The 21,998-nt window shown below is 41.6% G+C and overlaps 1 protein-coding gene across 1 annotated transcript; it reads left to right on the forward strand.

The window, feature by feature from the left end:
- LOC117082218 (armadillo repeat-containing protein 4-like) lies at positions 1-18,415 on the forward strand. Its single transcript, XM_033208863.1, has 3 exons — positions 1-774; positions 17,094-17,241; positions 18,370-18,415. The coding sequence occupies exons 1-3, from the start codon at positions 542-544 to the stop codon at positions 18,382-18,384; spliced, it is 396 nt and encodes a 131-aa protein (XP_033064754.1). The 5' UTR covers positions 1-541; the 3' UTR covers positions 18,385-18,415.
- The last annotated feature ends 3,583 nt before the right edge of the window (positions 18,416-21,998 follow it).

Raw genomic sequence — 21,998 nt, forward strand, 5'->3', positions numbered from 1 at the left:
AAAAGCCAGTTCAGAGTTGGTGTATGAAAGGATTAGGTATCACTGAATTTTATTTCACTTATTTTTATTAAATTCTAGGGGGCAGGAGTCTTATAGATTATAAAGTAATAATCCTAATTCAAGATATTGGTAGAAACATCGAAGCAAATGCAAACATGTTTTTATTGATTTTACGTAGACATTATTTCTCTGTAATCCACATTTCATTTCAATCCGATCCACTGCCCTACTGAAGAGCGCTTTCTGCTTTCCCGGTGAGTATCAGAGTATTCTACCATATTCGTTTTCTGGAGAGAAACATGTAAGCCTCAAGTATCCTATTAGAGGCCTTATGCTACTTGAGGGTACTCAGTGAATATTGCAGGTACATACGATGCACTTGTCTGGAAGCCTGTGGAGAAATGCAAAACGGGGTTTCTAAGCAATATTTTCTGTTTTCTTTCTGCTCCATTTTAAGTTTCTGCTAACTTGCCCCCGACCCCGCAGCTGCTCACGACCTCCGGTCAAAGTCAACCTTTCCCACCACGTGGAGTGAGTTGGGATGCATTCTCGGGAGTTGCATAAAAGTGTTTTGAGAAAGGGAGATGCAGAGTTGAATAAAAGTGTTTCCCGGGAGGGGCCTAGCGGAAAGCAGCAGGTGGCCAAGGCGGGTGGAACCCAGCACTGGCGTAGAGCGTCTCCGGCGTGGGCATTCGGTCCATCGAGTCCGCGGGAATCTTGGATGCGCGGAGGTTCCGAGACCGCGGTGACTGACGGGGCTGCAATCGTGGCCGGGTAAGAGTGCGAGCGGAGGGCTGGAGCGGCGCCCGGGGGAGGGCACAAGCCAGGGAGGCACAAACTGGGGAGGCCTCTGCCGAGGGCGCAGCTATAAGCTGCCGCCGGGCGCGCGGTGTTGACTGGCATCCTAGCAAGAGTTCGGCCGGGGGTCCCCACGCCCACCCCACGGGGGCTCTGCAGCCGGCCGCGTAGATCGGGAAACCTGAGCCACTCTTTGGCCCAGCAGCTGCTGCTCTCGCCTGCTCCCCTTTCCCTCCCGGAGGCCGAGATCCGTCCTCCTCCCCTTCTCTCTCCCAGCCCCATCTTGCTCCTTCCTCCTCGCGAGACTCTGCCTCGGCCTTAGGTTGAGGACCGTCTGCTCCTCAGTCCTTGCGCGCCTCTCTGCACTACCCGGGTCTCAGCACCTCTCGGATCAGCTCTCCACTTCTCCCGCCGCTTCGCTGCCTCTCCATCACCCAGCCAGCCTTTCTCCTCAGCCCTTGCAGCTCTCTGCCTCCCGCTCCCAGCGTGGTCTTCGCCGTCCCTTCCCTGTCCCTTCCCACTTCGTCCGCTTACCGAATCCATCCCTGGAAACTTAGGGTCCCAGCTCTGGGCCTCTTTCTTGTAACGACTCTGGTGGGGGCTGTCATTCCACACTAGGCTTACCTTTGGTTTTACTTAGGGCCCTGTTCATGTCAGTTCTGAAAGTTCGATTTTTCTGTAGGTCTTACTAACTTCTGCATTCTCAGAAAGCCGTGTGTGCGTGGACACCCGGTGGATGTTGACAACCACATTCATAGATCTCAGAGCTGATGGCTGCCTTTCCATAGCCCCCTAAAGAATTCGGTTGTGCGTCTGTTTAAGTGTTAACTATGTGATTCCCGGATGGGTTTCATTTCACTAATGATGCTGGAAGCTTGAAATTGACCTTTAGAAAAACAGTCTGTGGTATCCATTGGATAAAGAGAAAAATGAGTGTTAAGTGATTCCCAGTTCATGTAAACATCCCGATTTATGTAAACATGTAACCAAAACTTTTTTCCCTTTTAATCTTTAAACTTACTTTCTTTACTTCAAAGGTATGTGCTGTGTATTTACATGGATACATTTTAACTATGGTTCTTAAGCCAAAAGACCTAATACATTGGCAATGGGTAGAAACTGGGAAGCAACTGGTTTAGATTTTAAAACCTTGGTTTTGAGTTATATTGACCATTTTTGAACACCATTTATTTATTTATTTATTTTCTAATAACATTGAACTTGCCTTCTGGATTGTCATAGACCGCCTTGAGGTTTTTTTGCTTGATTGTTTACTTTCTCTTTTTGAGATGGAGTCTCACTCTGTCGCCCAGGCTGGTGTGCAGTGGCGCGATCTCGGCTCACTGCAACCTCCGCCTCCCTGGGTTCAAAGTGAGTCTCCTGCCTCAGCCTCCTTAGTAGCTGGGATTACAGGTGCTCGTCACCAAACCGGCTAATTTTCGTATTTTTAATAGAGACGGGGTTTCACCATGTTGGTCAGGCTGGTCTGGAACTCCTGACCTCATGATCCGCCCTCCTTGGCCTCCCAAAGTGCTGGGATTACAGGTGTGAGCCACCGCGCCCGGCTTCACCCTGAGGTTTTCTTAAGCTGACCAACCTTATTAAATAAAACTGTGCATTGCTACGGTTCACTGGATTTGGAAATAGAATTTGAATAGATTCAAATGCTACATTTCTGTCAAAATTTATCATGATGAAAATAAGAACGATTTTGCATTTCTTAGTTCTGTGCTAAGGGTCCTTCAAGAAGTTACTATATGGTATGTTGACTACCATAGTGTTACATAATCTATTTAATTTCACATTTTTTTCTTTAAAAACGTGCAGGAAACAATCTTTATAAGATTACCAAAACAAATGTTATGCTTAAGATTAAAGACAGAACTGTTCACCTAAGTCTTTGTGTATAAGATAAAGCTATTTGCACTTATTTTACCCTATTTTAAATTTATTTGTACTTATTTTATGCAACATTGGGAAACTCAAGAGTCTCATACATATACATCAGAATATGTTTATGTGTTTAAATCTAAAGCATTTCTCATTGGTTAGCAATAGAAACAAAATGCTGGAATACTAAAACAAACGCCCAGAACAAATTCGTGCACTAACTTCTATGGTTTATTTCATGAACACTTTGGTATATTTGTCTGGATCAGTTGTTCTCAACCCTATCTGATCCAGTACTTGGTTTTTATAACAAAATTTTGTAATCCTGCTTTACCATCCTGAAATCAAGATCATAGATTATAATCCTACATATTTAATAAAGTTTTAAATATCAATAGTGTGCTAACTATAAAATGAAAGAAAATAATTGTAATAAAATATCGTCATGTTAAGTGCTCAGTACCACTACACTAGAATATATAAGGAAGTAGTCAGATGTCCAACCTTACACAGAATGACTGAACATAGCAGCCCCAAATGCAGACTGATACAGACATGCCATTGCAACTTAAATTTCTCAAATAACATTGCTATCAATGGTGTCTTGGTAAAATTCCACGTAAAACAAAGTATGTACAACCTTCCTTTCATTTATGATAGCTACAATTCTGGAAAATTTAGGGTGTATTAAAACTGTGACAAAATACTTTGCGATTTTTGCAAAATGCAGAAAAATTCTAGGCTCGGGTAGTGCTTATCTGAAGCTTTTCACTTACCAGATGCCTGGAGGTTACAGCAGAATTCCTCCTTCTGAGGTACTGTCCTGCACAGAAGGATATTTTACATCCTTGGTCCTCATCACTAAAGGCTGATAACGCCCCCTTTTCTATTATGTTGATAACTGGACATCTCTATAATATTTGTATACTCTTTATCAGCAGAAAGTACTGCCCTGTTGTGATCCAATGATCTCTTGTGATTGAATTTAATGGATAGTTCTAAGATTTAATACAGTACAGAATGTAAAATCTCCAAATCTAATCTTTGTTCTTTGAGCCTTTGTAAAAATATAATGATGGGAAAGAAGCTAATTTTATTCTATTTTTAACTGTATAACTATTCTTCTAATATTCTGGAAGAAAGATTTTATCAATGAGTGTTATTACAAATGAGAAAAGAAATAAGTATAGACTATCTGCAAAAGAAACCTTAAATGTTCATTATAAATTAAAGTCAGAACTTGCTTTCTAACTTGGCTATTATTTAATGTTACAGATATGGTTTTTTTTTTTTTTTTTTGAGACGGAGTCTCTCTCTGTCGTCCAGGCTGGAGTGCAGTGGCCGGATCTCAGCTCACTGCAAGCTCCGCCTCCCGGGTTTACGCCATTCTCTCGCCTCAGCCTCCCGAGTAGCTGGAACTACAGGCGCCTGCCACCACGCCCGGCTAGTTTTTTGTATTTTTTTTAGTAGAGACGGGGTTTAGTAGAGACGGGGTTTCACCGTGTTAGCCAGGATGGTCTCGATCTCCTGACCTCGTGATCCGCCCGTCTCGGCCTCCCAAAGTGCTGGGATTACAGGCTTGAGCCACCGCGCCCGGCCGACAGATATGGTTATTTTTTAAAAGATCTTCTTTTACAGACTAATTTCTATTTAGCCAATGTGAAGTTTGTTTCACTTGAACTTGTTTTAAATTTTACTGCTAGATTCTTCCGATAACTAATTTAGATAAAAAGGTGGAAAGACTCTCACTTATTCCTACATCTCTCACATTAACTCTTAAGAAGGTTGTGAATTACAGTAAAATGCCATTCTGGGCAGGATATATGGGCAGTGAATATAGTATTTGGATTGTCCAGATAGTCTGGTAATAGGATCAATGTGTCCTATATCAATTTTCAGAAAAAAATTGTATTTCACAATACTGTTCTTATTCAATTTCTTATTCTATTCTTTTTTTTTTTTTTTTTTTTTTTTTTTTTTTTTTTTTTTGAGACGGAGTCTCGCTCTGTCGCCCAGGCTGGAGTGCTGTGGCCGGATCTCGGCTCACTGCAAGCTCCGCCTCCCGGGTTCACGCCATTCTCCTGCCTCAGCCTCCCGAGCAGCTGAGACTACAGGCGCCCACCACCTCGCCCGGCTAGTTTTTTGTATTTTTTTTAGTAGAGACGGGGTTTCACCGTGTTAGCCAGGATGGTCTCGATCTCCTGACCTCGTGATCCACCCGACTCGGCCTCCCAAAGTGCTGGGGTTACAGGCTTGAGCCACCGCGCCCGGCCTTTTTTTTTTTTTTTTTTTTTTTTTTTTTTTTTTTTTTTAACTCAGAAGGCACTTGGGGAACCCAGAGCTATCGGAATCATGTTCTTCAGTCATCATTGTGATGATGCAGATATTATCACTATAAGAAAGTCAGGGTAACAGTTATTCAGTTTAATAGTATAATTCTAAACAATGTGTGTCCTGGCTCACAGGAGCGTTTGTCCCTGAAACTGCTGGCTCTCAACAGAGCTGTGAACAAAAGTCCTTAATGCCAACCTCGTCCACTTCTTTTTTTCCACTCTTGGAGTTTTCTGTTTGGGTTTTATGCTTATCTGTTTGAATCCTCTCTCTTAGACCCCAGGGAAATTAGAAAGAAGTTATTAATTTCAGGGCAGACAAATACCAGAAAGTTCTTAAATACTAGTCAGTTTTACCTCGTGCTGGTTTACTACTTCATTGAACTGAAGAGCAATTAGATAATTTTAAAAAGTCAATCTTCCAAGATTAATAAGCAGAATGTGGGGTGGGGAGTACTAGTTTAAAGTCTTGAGAATGAAAAATGTTCCAAGGAAAAGGTGGATGCTATTGTCTCTCCATCTCTACTCTGATGGAGTGTGTGTGCTAAGCTCAGGCCTGAGCACTGGCGGATTCCATGGGTGTGGCTCTGATAAATAATCAGCACAGTGGACTGCTGCTGGGCATGGAACTAGAACCCTCGAAGTCACCCTTCTAAATGAAGTGATATTGAAGGAAATTATTATGTTTGTGAAGAGTTTTATCTATAAACATCCCCAAGAGGCAAAATTTATTTTTGTGGAACCACTTGAGCGGAACACAAGTTTGGCGCCCTCAGCATTTGAATCAGGTTATGTTGTCAGGTAAGCCAGTCACTTGCTTCTAGGATTTGATATCTTCGTTGTACATAATTTTATTGATTGGTTCTAGGTTTGGGGGCAAGTCATCTAACCTCTCTGAATATCAGAAGTCCTCTAAACCAGGGATTGCGAACCAGAGACACATAGGTGAAGTCTGAGGATATTTGGCTTGGCCAACACAGTATCTTTCTAAGTTTTAAATTTAAAGTTTTTAAATTATACACAATTTTAATTTTTAATTTTCGTGGGTAAATTTCTTTTGACAAGGTATATATTATCCAGGTCACTACACTGCCAACATTCATTGCTGCTTTATGCCTAGTCTTTCCACCCATATATGTATATATGTGTGTGTGTGTGGTGTGTGTGTGTGTGTGTATATATATATAGGAGATAGGGTCTCGCTATGTTGCCCAGGGTGGTCTCAAATTTCTGGCCTCAAGTGATTCTCCTGTCGCAGCCTTCTAAAATGCTAGGATTACAGGCATGAGCCACCACACAGGGTCATCCATATTCTTTTGAATTTTATTTCTATAAATTTGCGGGGTACTTCCGTATTACCTGCCAGATGCCAGGAGCCGTTGGTTTTGTGACCTCTGACGTAGACGAAATCTCTTCTGGTATTTAAATTGATCAATTTCTGGGATAGCAGCAGGAGGTGGGGGGGTGATGAATGATGAATTTTGATTTTGCTCAATATAAGGGAGACACGTCTTAAGAATTAGTGCTGTCCTCAGATGAGAGCCTTTCAAATCTAAGATGAGAAAAAAATTACTCCTTCTCAAACAGTGAACTCTCAATCTATCTCATTCAAACATGGCTAAAAAATACATACACACACAAAAAAATGCATAAATTATGTGAACAAATTAAATATAATTATATAAGAATGTATTATTTCATTAAGCATAATTATACAATAAGAAAGCTAACACACACACACATACACACACACACACACACACACATATATTTTTGCCAGTCGCAGTTTGTTTTGCACTTTAGGCATTCTATTTTCTACCGCCTTGTTCTTCTTTGGTTTGGATATGAACTTTTAAAGTCTGCGTATTAAAAACAGTTCCGTAGGAAGCCAAAGCTTCCTCTAGATGCCTTTTCCCTTTTCTCCCTTTGGGATTATTTGTGAGAATAAATTCAGAATTTCATTTTTAGAACTGCAGCAAAACCATTCTTAAACTGCATTTCAAGAGCTCTTTAATTCTTCTATTGGTCGGCCTTCTCTCTGAGTTGTTTGAAGTCATATTTATTTATTTTTTCTGGAGACGGGGTCTCGCTCTTTCGCCCAAACTGGAATGCAGTGGTGCAGTCTCTGCTCACTGCAACTTCCGCTTCCCGGGTTCAAGCGATTCTCCTGCCTCAGCCTCCCGAGCAGCTGAGACTACAGGCGCCCACCACCACGCCTGGCTAATTTTTTGTATTTTAGTAGAGACGGAGTTTCACCGTGTTGCCAAGGCTGTTCTAAACCTCCGGGGCTCAGGCAGTCTGCCCGCCTGGGCCTCCCAAAGTGCTAGGATTACAGGCGTGAGTCACCACGTCAGGCCTGAAATCTTATTTTTTTAAATGGTGCATTTTATTTCTAACTATGCAAGTGGTAACTTTCTTCAGAAGTGCTTGTCACTTCTGTATTGTTCAGCTTTTTGTCCTAACCTTTGAAATATGATCTCCTACTTAAAACCAATTAAAAACGTAATAACTACTCTGCTGAACACGGTGGCTCAAGCTTGTAATTCCAACACTTTTGAGAGGCCGAGGTGGGCAGATCACTAGAGGTCAGGAGTTCAAGACCAGCCTGGCAAACATGGTGAAACCCCGTCTCTACTAAAAATACAAAAATTAACTGGGCATGGTGACGGGCACCTGTAATCCCAGCTATTCTGGAGGCTGAGGCAGGAGAATCGCTTGAATCTGGGAGGTGGAGGTTGCAGTGATCCGAGATTTTACCACTGCACTCCAGCCTGGGTGACAGAGCAAAACTCCATCTCGAAAAAAAAAAATATATATATATATATATATATAAATTACTGTTTTTACAAAAATGCATATAAAGCAGATGACAGAAAAGAATATCATGATTGTAATTGTTTTGCCTCTGTATGAATTTTGTGCTCCAAGCACAAACATGACCACATCTGACCCCTAGTTAGGTTGGCTGTGACAACACACGACTCAAATCTATTACTCTTTCTCCTCTATTCTTGTCCAGATTATTTTTGCTTTATTTCCATTCTTATATCTCAGCACTTATTTGTTTGTTTGTTTGTTTATTTATGTGAGACAGGGTCTGGCTCTGTTGCCCAGGCTGGAGTGCAGCGGCGTGATCATAGCTCACTGCAGCCTCAAACTCCTGGGCTCAATGGATCCTTCCACCTCAGCCCCGCAAGCAGCTAGGGCTATAGGAACATAATACCATGCCCCGTCAATTTTCCTATTTTTTTGTAGAGACAGGATCTCACTATGTTGCTCTGACTGGTCTTATACTCTTGGCCTCAAGAGATCCTCCCATCTTGGCCTCCTGAATTGCTAGTATTTCAGACCTGAGCGCTGTGCCCATCTCTGTATGCAGTCTTTTTTTTTTTTTTTTTCTTTGAGACGGAGTCTCGCTCTGTCCCCCTGGCTGGAGTGCAGTGGCACCATCTTGGCTCACTGCAAGCTCCGCCTCCTGGGTTCACGCCATTCTCCTGCCTCAGCCTCCTGAGTAGCTGGGACTACAGGCGCCCGCCACCGCGCCCGGCTAATTTTTTGTATTTTTAGTAGAGACGGGGTTTCACCGTGGTCTCGATCTCCTGACCTTCTGATCCACCCGCCTCAGCCTCCCAAAGTGCTGGGATTGCAGGCCTGAGCCACCCCGCCCGGCTCTGCATGCAGTCTTTATGCACAATTTCCTCCCCCCCCACCCCCGAGAAGGACATTTTGAAACAATTACCCCTTGATTTTTGTACTTCTGTCACGTTTACTATGCAACTTTTCCTTGGGCTAATTTCTCAATCCATTATTTTTGTGTCTGACCATTATTGATGATGATATCTTTGATGTTGGAAGGGTAGAGAGAGGTATTGCCATTGTATCTGAAGGAAACTGTGCTTGCCTGGCTCTGATGAAAACCAAGATTGCCTTGAAGGAGGCAAAGGGTACAGCTGAGATTTTGGTCATAATGGAAAATACCAGATGCTTTGATATCCATGTTTTGACTATACCTCTTGGTCTACTCCCCAAACTAAAGACAGTTCAGTAACCCATAGCCACTCAGTGTTTGCTACAACAACAAGTGATGTCAACCAGAGATATTCTCAATTGCCCAAAGAATTTATTACCAAAACAGTCCCCATGACATCATTCATTGCCCTTTGGACCAAGCACACTCTTTTGACTTCTCTGCTGTTAGTACACTATTTATACATTTATTGAAAGTGGGGAAGCTACTTTCCTTCCAGACAGGACTCAGGTCTGGGCATCCATGTGTAAGACCAAGATTATCCTGAAGGATTTGAGCTTGGAGTCTCCAGATGTGTTTCTACCAAGTAGGAATGTCCTTGAATCTTTTAAAGTAAAGGCGGACGCCTCTCCTTGTGGGTAGACCTCTCAGGCCTCCTGTTCCAAAACAAGTTAAGTTTTATCTACACTGGAATTCTGCCAAAGTAGATAAATTACCCCTTTTTTGTTGATCTCTGTGGACAATGATGGCAATGCATTTATATTTGTGGGCTTAGTTCTCATTTGATGTTGCACACTCCAAATGCACTGTGGGCAATAGTCAATAAAAGTTTGATCATCCTTTTTCTGATTAGGCTAATGAGCATCTGATACTGAAACTGATATTTTAGTCACACATTGGAAAGGCTTTACGTTTTATCAACTGCCTTCTGTCCTTTTGTGCAGATTGTTATTAATTGAATAGAGGAGCATAGCCCTGTTCATATTACATGATTTGTCTTTTCCTTAGAATCATTCCAATGTTTTCACCCTGTTAAAACATTTGTCATCATCTCTCCATGTTCCCTCTTGGGGTGGGGGGTGGGGATCAAATAGCTCTACTTTCATTTCATGGAAATCGTAGGTCTCTTTGTATTATCATTTGCAATTGCTTTTGTTTTTTTTGAAATTAATAATCTTCCAAAAACACCTCAGAATGAAGCCTAAATTTGCTGTGAACTAAGAACAAATGACACCACTCAATGGCAGTACCATCTGTGGTGCATAGAACTGAGGCACTTTGATTCATTTGAATGTAGCTTGAGAAATTTGTAAATTGGATAAGCGCTCAGAATCACGTTGTGAAAATGTTATTACCTGATTTTTTTTCCTTCTCTGGTAGAACTATAGTATGTTTTTTGAATCAAATGTGTTGCAATATTGCCAATTTTATTTGCTGAGATTTCTTTTTTTTTTTTTTTTTTTTTTTTTTGAGACGGAGTCTCACTCTGTCACCCGGCTGGAGTGCAGTGGCCGATTCTCAGCTCACTGCAAGCTCCGCCTCCCGGGTTTATGCCATTCTCCTGCCTCAGCCTCCGAGTAGCTGGGACTACAGGCGCCGCCGCCTCGCCTGGCTAGTTTTTTGTATTTTTTAGTAGAGACGGGGTTTCACCGTGTTAGCCAGGATGGTCTCGATCTCCTGACCTCGTGATCCACCCGTCTCGGCCTCCCAAAGTGCTGGGATTACAGGCTTGAGCCACCGTGCCCGGCCTATTTGTTTCAAGCATGTTCATATTGCTTGTTGAAATATTGTTGTGATGTGGCTTTCATATCTTTGTCAGATAATTCATACGTCTTTATCACCTTGATATTGGCATGTTTAAATTGCCTTTCTCATTTAAGATGAGATCTTCCCCATTTTTGGTATGACAAATCATTTTCAGTTGAAATGTAGACATTTTGGTTATTGTGAGACCCTGGATCTCATTTAAATCTTTTATTTATTGATTTATGACAGAGTCTTGCTCTGTCACCCAGGCTGGAGTGCAGTGGTGCAATCTCGTTTCACTGCAACCTCTGCTTCCTGGGTTCAAGCAATTCTCCTGCCTCAGCCTTCTGAGTAGCTGGGATTACAGGTGTGCACTGCCACACCTGGCTAATTTTTCTATTTTTAGTAGATACGGGATTTTGCCATGTTGGCCAGGCTGCTCTTGGACTCCTAACCTCAAGTGATCTGCCTGCCTCGGCCTCCCAAAGTGCTGGGATTACAGATGTGAGCCACTGCCCCGGCCTAAATCTTATATTTTAGAAGGCCTTCTCTGCCCCCATATTGGCAGGATGAGGTATGTGTTGCTTCTCCAGGCTGGTGAGGAATTGAAATAGCAGGTTTTCCCATAGGCCTTCATTGATGCCTGGAGGGTCAGGCAAAGGAGTCCTCATTATTTCTGGAGGGTAGTGGGAGTTCATGCTCCACCTATGCTTCTGCTGATACCAGCTGGACAGTGTGACGGGGGAGTCCTTGGTTACTTTGTCAGTGGGCACTACTGACATCACAATTTGGGAGAGTGACTTCATTTTTGCCACGAGGAAGTGAGCATCTGACTCTCTGTCAAGGCCTTCTCTGAGGCCACCCCAGCAGGTGGGTTGCAGTGCTTTCTTACAGTCTGATAAAGGTGGAACCCTAGGCTCTTCACTTGGCCTTTGCTGTAAGAGGTAGATTTGGGCCATGCTGTTATCTGTGGTCTTGACTGACATAGATCATTTGTTGTCTAAACATTTTCTGTCTTATTAGGCTTTCCTTTTCTGGCCCTTTGAATTAGACAGAGCAGGACTTTCTTAGGTCCTTTTTTTTTTTGTCTACATCCCTTGGAGTTTCTGCTTTGCTGGCTTTTCCAGTACCCAGTCTAGGATGAATAAGACAAAAAGAAAACCCAGGGAATGCACTGCTATGTTGATCCACAGGTCTTCAGATCCTTAGGTAGTCCTCTTCTTTTTCTCTACCTTTCAGAGTCACTTTATGTTTGTTTTATATACAGTATCCAGATTTTTAGTTGTACTTGGTGGGATAAATAGGGAAAAATATATCTACTTCATCTTTCCTGAAATAGATATTGGGCCGAAAGTATTTCAATTTTTAGTGAGTTAGAGAACTTCAGGGTAATACATAAGGTAAAGTTGTAATGTATCCAAGCAACAGCTATTACTCAATGATAAAAATGAAATTTCTCTGGGTCTAATCTTGCCTAAGTGGATAGAATTCTGTGGTAGAGAAGTATTTCTTAAGGTACAGTTTGTAGATCAATTCAACATTGATGTTTGCTTCTTTTTACCTCCTGAATATGCAGTTGCCATGGTACAGGATTGGAAGGAATCATATCAAATAGGAAAAGCATTTCGAAGTTAGCTGTCAAAGGATTCATCAATTGGGAAAAAAAAAGACAGCTTTTCTTTGGGGCACTGCTTTTTAAAATGGGATTGTGGAGTGACTGTGTAGACCTAATTCACTCTGCCCTCAACTCCAGGAGCTTGTTAGACTAAGGGAAGGTAAATTTAGGCTTTCCCCAAAGAATTTCGGTTTCTTCTACTATATGCTTCTATCTGGAATCTTTGGGTTAAGTTTAAGTCACTTCTTGAATAGACCTAATCTACCGGAAACTTCACTCAGATGGCTCATTAAATGGGAACAGATGCTTCAATTCAGGCTTTCCATCTTCCATGGTCCAGAGAGCATAATTATAGTGTTTTACACACACATTGGCTTTTGGAAGCGCAAAAATTGGTTGCTCTCTGTGCCAAAAAACCTGTAAGAAATTAAGAGAATCATGGAATCTTACAAATTAATAAAATTTAAAAATTGCCCATCCTCTTCCTCTGCTCCAAAATGGAATAGACTAGAAAAGACTTTTATGGACGAGAACCCACTGGGAGGTGGAGAGAGGAGAGGAGGAAGAGAAAGAAAATGAGAATGAATTGATATGAGCATGAAGGCTTAGATGGACTAATCCTTGCCCATGAGCTTAATGTTGAGTTAGAAACTTCTAGAGCGATGAGGAATAAAGTGTACTTTCTCATAAGTCTTTTTATAATTAGAGCACAATGATTGTGATTCCACTAATTCTATTTTTGTAAATCCAAGTTAAACATCTACAGATGGCCAGTTTTCAGCCCTGGTTGATTTCACTCCAGGTTTGCACTGTGTAGGTTGTCAATAACCCTTGTATGGATTACTGGGGACCCAGGTATGTTTTCTAAAGATTAATGGGAACCCAGAATGAATACACTACTCCAGGGGGTGGCTGGCAGGATTCTTGGGTTTCTCTTACCCATGGACACCACTCTAAATGCAAACCCTAATGAGTCCTGTCTCCTCCTGGACTCTCATCCCTGTCTTGCTCTGCAGTATCCCAAATGAATCATTCTTCCACTTTGCTCTTTCTTCTAAATTTTTTCCTTGACCCCCCTCATACTATTAGGAAATGAATTTCCTTATATCCTCACCCTATGCACCAAAGCCTCCACTGTCTCCTTCTTGCATTTATTGAAACTTTTCCATGACAGCAGCGATTCTCCTTCAGATCTTCTTTTCCCAGGCCCTGTGTAACTGTACAGGGCATGTGTAAAAATACAGGGCATGGGGACCATAAGCAGAAATCTCCTCTTTATTGCTTCAAACTACCTTCCTCTTCAGATTAGACCTCCTTTCCTATGAGGCTGATGTAACCCTCTGTCTTTCCTGGTTGCTGTTTTCTATGGATCCATTATCACTGACGATTTTGACATTGACTTACTATCACTTTCATCCTATGTCTCATCATCATTTGAAAAACCTGAAACCCCAAGAGGAAGACCAGTACCAAATCTTGGCCTACACACTCCCTGGTTTCAGTCTCACTGACTGTTGCCTCCTCTCCATCAAGCTGCTGCTACTGCCACTTTCTGGAATTATCACCAGAAATACCCTTCTTCCAAAATCTTAATCTAGACTGAATTCATTTGTTCATTCACTTATTCATACCTGCTTTAATTTATTAATTCTTCTAGCAAATATTTATTGAATGCCTTCCTTGTGCTAGGGGAGACAGTATGAAAGACAGAAATGGTCCTTGCCTTCATGGAACTTACTAAGACAATACAAGAAAACACAGAAATAATAATTTTCTGATAGTGACCAAAGTGGACAAGGTACTGAGCTACAAAATAAAAGGAACTTAGATAATTACTCCTAGACCACAGATTTGATTCTGTTCTTGCTGAAGATCGAGGTAAAGACAAAAACCTAACCAGTTACTTAATTTATGTGGGCCCTAAGATGAAAACAGATCAGATCTTCAAAAACAAAACCACAGCTTTTCCTTGGAGTTTAGGAAAGATACTGAAAGACAGCATTCTTCAATAGCATTTACTTGATACCTGGCAGCTAACAGGCCCTCCGTGCATATTTGGTGAATGAATATGCATGATAATAGAGAACTATCTAACACGTATTTCACCCGTTTTCTATGCCAGGCACTGTTATAAGTTTTACATACTAATTGCTGTTGTCATCCCCAGTTTGCAGGCCAGGAAACCGAGGCATGTGCAAGTTAAATGACTACCCCAGCTCCTCTAGGAACCAAGATGAACAGCTCCCATTACAACTATTTGTTTTAGCACAGCCACTTCACTAACCATGGAGTTTTGTTCAAATTGTTATTATTATTATTATTATTATCATTACTACAGAGTCTTGCTCTGTCATCCAGGCTGGAGTGCAACAGCACGATCTTGCCTCACTACAACCTCCGCCTTCCAGGTTCAAGTGATTCTCCTACCTCAGCCTCCCGAGTAACTGGACAAGAGGCGCACGCCACCACACCCAGCTAATTTTTGTATTTTTAGTAGAGACAGGGTTTCACCGTGTTGGCTAGGCTGGTCTCAAACTCCCGACCTCAAGCAATCCACTCACCTTGGCATCCCAAAGTGCTGGGATTACAGGCGTGAACCACCACGCCCGGCCCAAATTATTTTTAACTCATTATCTCTATAATGAGAGTAATGACAACCTCACAGATTGTTGAGAGAATTCAAATGAGACATTTAACCCACGGTCTGTTGTCCTGAACTCTCGTGGCCAAATGCATGGGGTTCTGAAAAACTCACTTTAAAAAAGGGTGATGAAATTTATGTAGCGTATATTATGATAACCTCTATTGGAGTGTGAGCCAATACCCTATAATCAAAAACATGAGTATTTCTATAGTGAAACATGAATATTCACACTGATGAGATGAATAAAGACCATAAATAGTCTAGTATCAGTTCATCTAAGGCCTTAGCAACAAGTTAAGTCCAGTGGGGGGAAAATAGTTTTCAGAGCTTTTTGGATTTCAGAATTGGAGGAAAAGTATTGTGGACTTGTATGATCTGTAATGGTCATTGACCTTGTGACTTTGATATTTAAGGACACCTTAATATATGATTGGCAAGAGTCATATTTTAAGTAATTTTGGATCCTTCAAAGCAAATGATTTTTTTCCCCTCTTAATTTCTCTGAGGTTTCCTTGCTTGTAGAATGGGGATAATAGAGTCAGATATGCAAAGTGGTTGTGAGGTTTAGAAATAATAAATATAAAGTGCCTGGGACAGGCTGGGCGCAGTGCCTCCTGTCTGTAATACCAGCACTTTGGGAGGCTGAGATGGGAGGATCACGAGGTCAAGAGTTCGAGACCAGCCTGACCAACATGGTGAAACCCTGTCTCTACTAAAAATACAAAAATTAGCCAGACGTAGTGGTGCATGCCTGTAATCCCAGCTACTCAGGAGGCTGAGGCAGGAGAACCGCTTGAACCCGGGAGGCAGAGGTTGTGGTGAGCCAAGATCGTGCCACTGCACTCCAGCCTGTGAGACAGAGTGAGACTCTGCCTCAAAAAAAAAAAAAAAAAAAGGAAAGAAAAGAAAAACTACCAAGGACAATATAGACAAACTTAGACAAAACTGGTGGCTGCTGTTGATATTATTTAATATTAAAATTAGCTAGAAGATTTAAAGGTTTGCTTCTGTCTTGTGAGATGAGGAATGTGTGGGAAACAATATCAGGATAAATATCCTGGGATCACTACCTCTCCAGGTGTGAGTGATGGATGAGCAGTTCCTGAGAAATCATTGTGGGTTTGGTGACCCAATGGCAGTAACCTGTCATCCGGCGGTGGGAGGTGGAGACAAGCTGGTGTGATGAGTGTGCATGTGCACGAGGGACCTCTGCAGGGACATGGGGCCTATATTGGATTCCAGAAGGCTCTTGTAATACTGTTGTCCGTGCATCCAACCACAGAATGTGGTGTACTTCTGTGGAACTCAACACTTTGCATGGTGATGCCTCTCAGAGTTGGTGGTTGACTCTTTGGTCCTGAACCTGATTATGTTCATGTCATTGCTGTTCTTTGGCACCTTGTGCCATTGCAAGTACTTCAGTGTAGACATTACAGGGGGCTGTGCTGAATACTGACTCTCCTGGGTAACAGAGACTCTTTCACTTTAGGGCCTTGCGGCACTGCCCAGTTGAACTTACTGGAATAATAGAAATAGTCAATATCTGAACTGTCCAGTGTGGTCACCACAAGGCACGTGAGCCACTGAGCACTTGAAATGTGGCTAGTGTGACTGGAGAACTGGATTTTTAATTTTCTTTAATTTTAGTTAAATAAATAAGTTCAAATATCTGTAAATATAGATGACCACATGCAATGAGTGGCAGTCTTATTGAAAAGCACAGCCTTAGGACATTCACTGAATACCCTTGTTTATTTCTCACTGTCTTCTTTATTATGCTTATTGTACCCAGAGCAATTGTACCTGCGATAGAGATAGGTTTATTCATCTCACGCAGTTCCTTTTAATTTAATTTAATTTAATTTTTTGAGACAAGGTCTCGCTCTGTCTCCCAGGCTGGAGTGCAGTGGTGTGATAATGTAATAATGGTTTACTGCAGCTCAAACTCCTGGGCTTAAGCGATCCTCCTGCGTCAAGCCTCCTGAGTAGCTGGGATTACAGGCACGCACCACCATGTCTGGCTAATTAAGGTTTTTTTTTTCTTTCTTTCTTTTTTTTTTGTGGAGACAGAGCCTTGCTATGTTGTCCAGGCTGGTGTTGAACTCTTGGCCTCAAGTAATCCTCCCACCTCAGCCTCCCAAAGCACTGGGATTATAGGCATGAGCCACTGAACCTGGCCTCATGTAGATCTTAATAGAGATTTACTAGAACTCAGAAGGTGTTGGTATCTGATCCATTGCTTGTGCCTATGTTGCCAAAATATGATTATAACCATCTCCACACTGTAGCTTACATGTGTATGTATGTTGTTATTGTTCTTAGAAAGAGTGCGGAAAAGATAGAGGAAATTATTAGTGATAGCTCCTCAGAAAGTGAGGAAGATGAAGAGCCACTTGACCATCGTCTGGAAGCAAGTGCAGATTTGCCATCAGAATATTGGCAAATTCAGAAGCTGGTGAAATATTTAAAGGTAAGAAAAGTCTATGGTAGTATGTTTACAACGTTCATTTAAAATACTTTCCCAAAGATGTATATGCTGCTTCCAAGTTTACTTTAAGTTTCTTTCAAATAAGAGTAGTAAGCGTTTCTGTTGTTTTATCTAAGGGTGTGCAGGGCAAGGTCTTATTACCCTGAGGATGCAAGATTCATCCTCATGGAGCAACCAGGCTGCCTGGTACCAACCCCCTCTTCTGGCTGGGGAGTGGGGATGGTAAACAGCTGACACTGTGACTTGCTGCCATTTGATGATTTGTAGTATGGTGTGGAAGAAACAACACGGATTTTTAAAGCTGAACTTTGGTTAAACTCCAGGCTGTTTCACTTACTAGCAACGTAGCTGTTGAAACGTTACAGTTTTGAGCCCTAATTTTCTCAACCCATGGAATAAAATTAATATACCTGTACTACAGGACTAGTATAAAGTGTTTAATAAAACACACTTGAAACATAGCATGGTTTCTGAGACATTGTGGGTGCTTATAGTGTGGATTGGTCCATTTTCATTTCTCTGAAGTCAGATAGCATATATGAGAATACTTTACATAATAATTGGCCCATGTCATGTATTTTAGTACTTGAGTTTGCAGGAGGGCAAGGGGAATGGCTCACCAAAACCCAGATTAATATTCATTTCTGATGTCAGATAGCAAGTATTGATGATATCTAGGCCTTATGTAAAGCTGATGTCCAGAAGTATTTGTGAAAAAGCATTTGACTCAACTCATGTTTTCTTTCTGCTTTTCCATGTCTTTGGTCGAATCAACCAAGGGCATTTGCAAGTGGCTTTGCTTGATTTAATCATTGCACAATGTAAACATTTATCAAAATGCCACATTGTACCCCACAAAAATATACAATTATTCTTTGTCAATTAAAAATAATTTGTATTTTGCCTGGGCGTGGTGGCTCACGCCTGTAATCCCAGCACTTAGGGAGGTCGAGACGGGCAGATCACTTGAGGTCAGGGGTTCAAGACCACCCTGGCCAACATGGTGAAACCCTGTCTCTACTAAAAATACAAAAAAAAAAATTAGCCAGGCGTAGTGTAATCCCAGTTACTCGGGAGGCTGAGGCAGGAGAATCACTTGAACCCAGGAAGTGGAGGTTGCAGTGAGCCGCGATCACGCCATTGCACTCCTGCCTGGGCGACAGTAAGACTGTCTCAAAAAAAAAAGAGATACAGGGATTCATCTCAGTAGAGAATTGTATTAGGTTGTGAGGGAGGGCTGCCATAACAAAATGCCACAGACTGGGTGGCATGAACAGCAAAATTTATTTTCTTGCAGCCCCGGAGGCTAGAAGTTTGAGACCAAAGTTAGTTTCTTCTGAGGCCTCTCTCCTCAGCTTGTAGATGGCTGCCTTTTCCCTGTGTCCTCCTACTGTCTTTCCTTAGTGTATGCCAGTGTCATCGTCTCCCCTCAGATAGCAGTCCTATTGGAGCAGGGCCTACCCAAGTAATTTTGAAGAGGTTGTCTAGCCTTAATGACCTCAGTAAAAACTCTGTCTCCAAATACAGTCACATTCTGAGGTACTGGGAATTAAGACTTCAATATATGGGCCAGGCACGGTGGCTCATGCCTGTAATTTCAGCATTTTGGGAGACTGAGGCATGCAGATTACCTGAGGTCCGGAGTTCAAGACCAGCCTGGCCAACATGGCAGAACCCCATCTCTACTAAAAATACAAAAATAATTAGCTGGGTGTGGTGGCGCGCCTGTAATCCCAGCTCCTATGGAGGTGAAGGCACGAGAATCGCTTGAACCCAGGAGGTTTCAGTGAGCTGAGATCGTGCCTCTGTACTCCAGCCTGGGTGACAGAGAGCAACTCCATCTAAAAAACAAAAAACTTCCATATATGAATTTTGAGAGGACACAATTTGGCCCATAACAATTGTATATATCCCTGACTTGTATATATTTGTATATATGCCTCATCGGAGTAACCACTGAGTTGATTAGAAATAGGGATTAATTTTTAGAAGGTGCCTCTAATCTGGAATTGAAAATCATATGTAGAAGATAAACATGGCAGGTGCCTGTATGGTGCATTGTGATGAGGATTTCTTCTAGTGGCCTCCATGGGTGACACATGACACATAACTGCATCACATGGCATCAAAAAACAACTGTGCGCTTGGAGTAATTGCCAAGTCTCTGCTAATTGTATCATCTGTTGGCTTTAGAGCCCGGGAAGAATGATCAGTTGAGACCATCTGTGTGGGAAATATTTATTTCAAAGGATGACAAACATGGATAAGCATATTTGAATAAAATGTCAGGTAGTATTGATATCACCCACTGCTCTGGGCATAGAAACTTGATTGGAGAAATTCTTTGTCTCTAATCACTTGAACCCAGGAGGTAGAGGTTGCAGTGAGTCAAGATCATGCCACTGCACTCCAGCTTAGGTGACAGAGTAAGACTCTGTCTCAAAAAAAAAAAAAATATATATACACACACACACACACACACACATATATGTCTGTAGATTTCAGGGGCCATTGAAGAGCTGACCAAATCCCTATCACTCATCTGTTTTCTCTACTACATTTTCCCCACACTCTGAGTTTCATCACTGCAGAAATCCTCCATTCCTTGCTAGTAGAGTTGTAGGTTTCTCACTAACCTTCGCCTCAAGAGATGCCTAGGCTATCTCAAAACTGGCTTGGGAGAATTGCCGAGTATGTAGAAACTGCTGTCCATCCCCAAAGCCGTGTAAAGAGAGAGACATACTGTCAGAAACTACCAGTGGAGAGACGAATTATTATTTTACTTGGAGGCACCTTCAGAAAATTATCTCTCTAGAAAGAAGTTTCATACCTACTAGTGTTGGGAACAGGCCCCCCAGAATCTGGCCATAAACTGGCCCCAAAACTGGCCATAAATGAAATCTCTGCAGCACTGTGACATGTTCATGATGGCCATAATGCCCACGCTAGAAGATTGTGGGTTTACCAGAGTGAGGGCAAGGAACTCCTGGTCCACCCATGGCGGAAAACCGCTTAAAGGTGTTCTTAAACCACGAACAATAGCATGAGCGATCTGTGCCTTAAGGACATGCTCCTGCTGCAGATAACTAGCCAGATCCATCCATTTATTTCAGCCCATCCCTTTATTTCCCATAAGGGATACTTTTAGTTAATCTAATATATATATAGAAACAATGCTAATGACTGGCTTGCTGTTACTAAATACGTGGGTAAATCTCTGTTTGGGGCTCTCAGCTCTGAAGGCTGTGAGACCCCTGATTTCCCACTTTACACCTCTATATTTCTATGTGTGTGTCTTTAATTCCTCTAGCGCTGCTGGGTTAGGGTCTCCCCAACTGAGCTGGTCTCAGCATACTAGAATGGCAGCCTTTTTAGCAATCGTCAAAAATTTGACATTCCTTGATCACTGACAGCCTCTGATTTGACTTTTTGTGTAGTGTGCTGAAGATAAGGAAACCCGGAACCTCATTAGGTTGCACGGAGGACTTAAGCCCTTGGCCAGTCTACTCAATAACACTGACAATAAAGAGAGGTTAGCCTCTGTCACAGGGGCAATATGGAAATGTTCCATCAGCAAAGAGAATGTGACCAAGTAAGAGAAGGTGCTTAATATTCTGAAATGAAGATATGGCTTCTGAAACACCTTCTTGTCATTTAATGCCATTCTAGTAAGGAGCTGATTCTAATGTTAGTCATAGAAGTACATTCTGGATGAAGTTAGCCCAATGAAGGGATTCTTAGAACCAAAAATAATAGAAATTGCCCTCCACCTGGCAATGACTTTTTCTGTGCCTCATCGGCACTAAGAGGCTTGCTGACATGATCTATCTTGCCTATGGGCAGCCATTTGAATTAGAAATATCTTTGATATTTTCTGTGGGAATCTATCAAGGAGGGTGGGTGGATTTCCCATGGAATCTTTAGAGATGGAAGTGATTTTATTCTTTTTCCTTTTCTAAAGATAAACAAGATGAATCAGCTAAATGTCAACTAACCAGTTACTCTTTAAAGAGTGGTCATTTTCAAATATGATTTCATAGGATTTGATTTTAAAGTATTTATAAACTTTATGACCATTTGATTTGATTTTCAAATCCGTCTCTTCATATTTTTGAGAGTTACATTCTCAATAATGGGTATTCTGAGGCAGCTTCTCCTTGACTCCATCTGATTATTTCCTTTAACAAGAAATTCACATCCCGACCATTTAACACAAAATAAGTTGACTTAATAAATAAGGCATGAAGACATGGCTAGATTAAAAGTAACCTCGGCTAATGGAATTTTTATCTTAATTAGAAAGTTAGCTGCATCATGGTACTTAAATACTGCTGAAATTTATTAGAAAGAGAAACTAGTAATTTCTCTTTTCTATATTTCTATAATTTCTATACAGTAGTTTCTACTGTATAGAAACTAGTAATTTCTACTGTATAGAAACATAGTAATATGCCCAACTCAGCCCTCCATCTCATATAAGGTAATATTTTGGCTTTGTAACTCATGATTTGGTAAACTTGTGATTATTTCCATGACACACAGTATTTTTCATCATTTATGCACATCAATTCTAAGTGATGACACTATTCTGTGACCCCAAGTGTTTTCTCTAACACTTATAAAATCTTTCCACCTCCAGGGCCACTTACATCATACTTTCAGGTTCTACTGCACAAGCACCAACTGCTTTTGTAACATTCACAAGAAGGGCTTCGTTGATTCCAACAAGGAGGTTCACA

The sequence above is a fragment of the Trachypithecus francoisi genome, unplaced genomic scaffold, assembly GCF_009764315.1.
Source record: "Trachypithecus francoisi isolate TF-2019V2 unplaced genomic scaffold, Tfra_2.0 Lachesis_group9, whole genome shotgun sequence".
NCBI classification, from domain to species: Eukaryota; Metazoa; Chordata; class Mammalia; order Primates; family Cercopithecidae; genus Trachypithecus; species Trachypithecus francoisi.

Excerpts from the sequence above, each read along its gene's own strand:
- LOC117082218 (XM_033208863.1), top strand. The coding sequence starts at position 542 with ATGCATTCTCGGGAGTTGCATAAAAGTGTTTTGAGAAAGGGAGATGCA. Across the intron at positions 775-17,093 it reads GGGGCTGCAATCGTGGCCGG|AAAGAGTGCGGAAAAGATAG; the intron begins GTAAGAGTGCGA and ends TATTGTTCTTAG.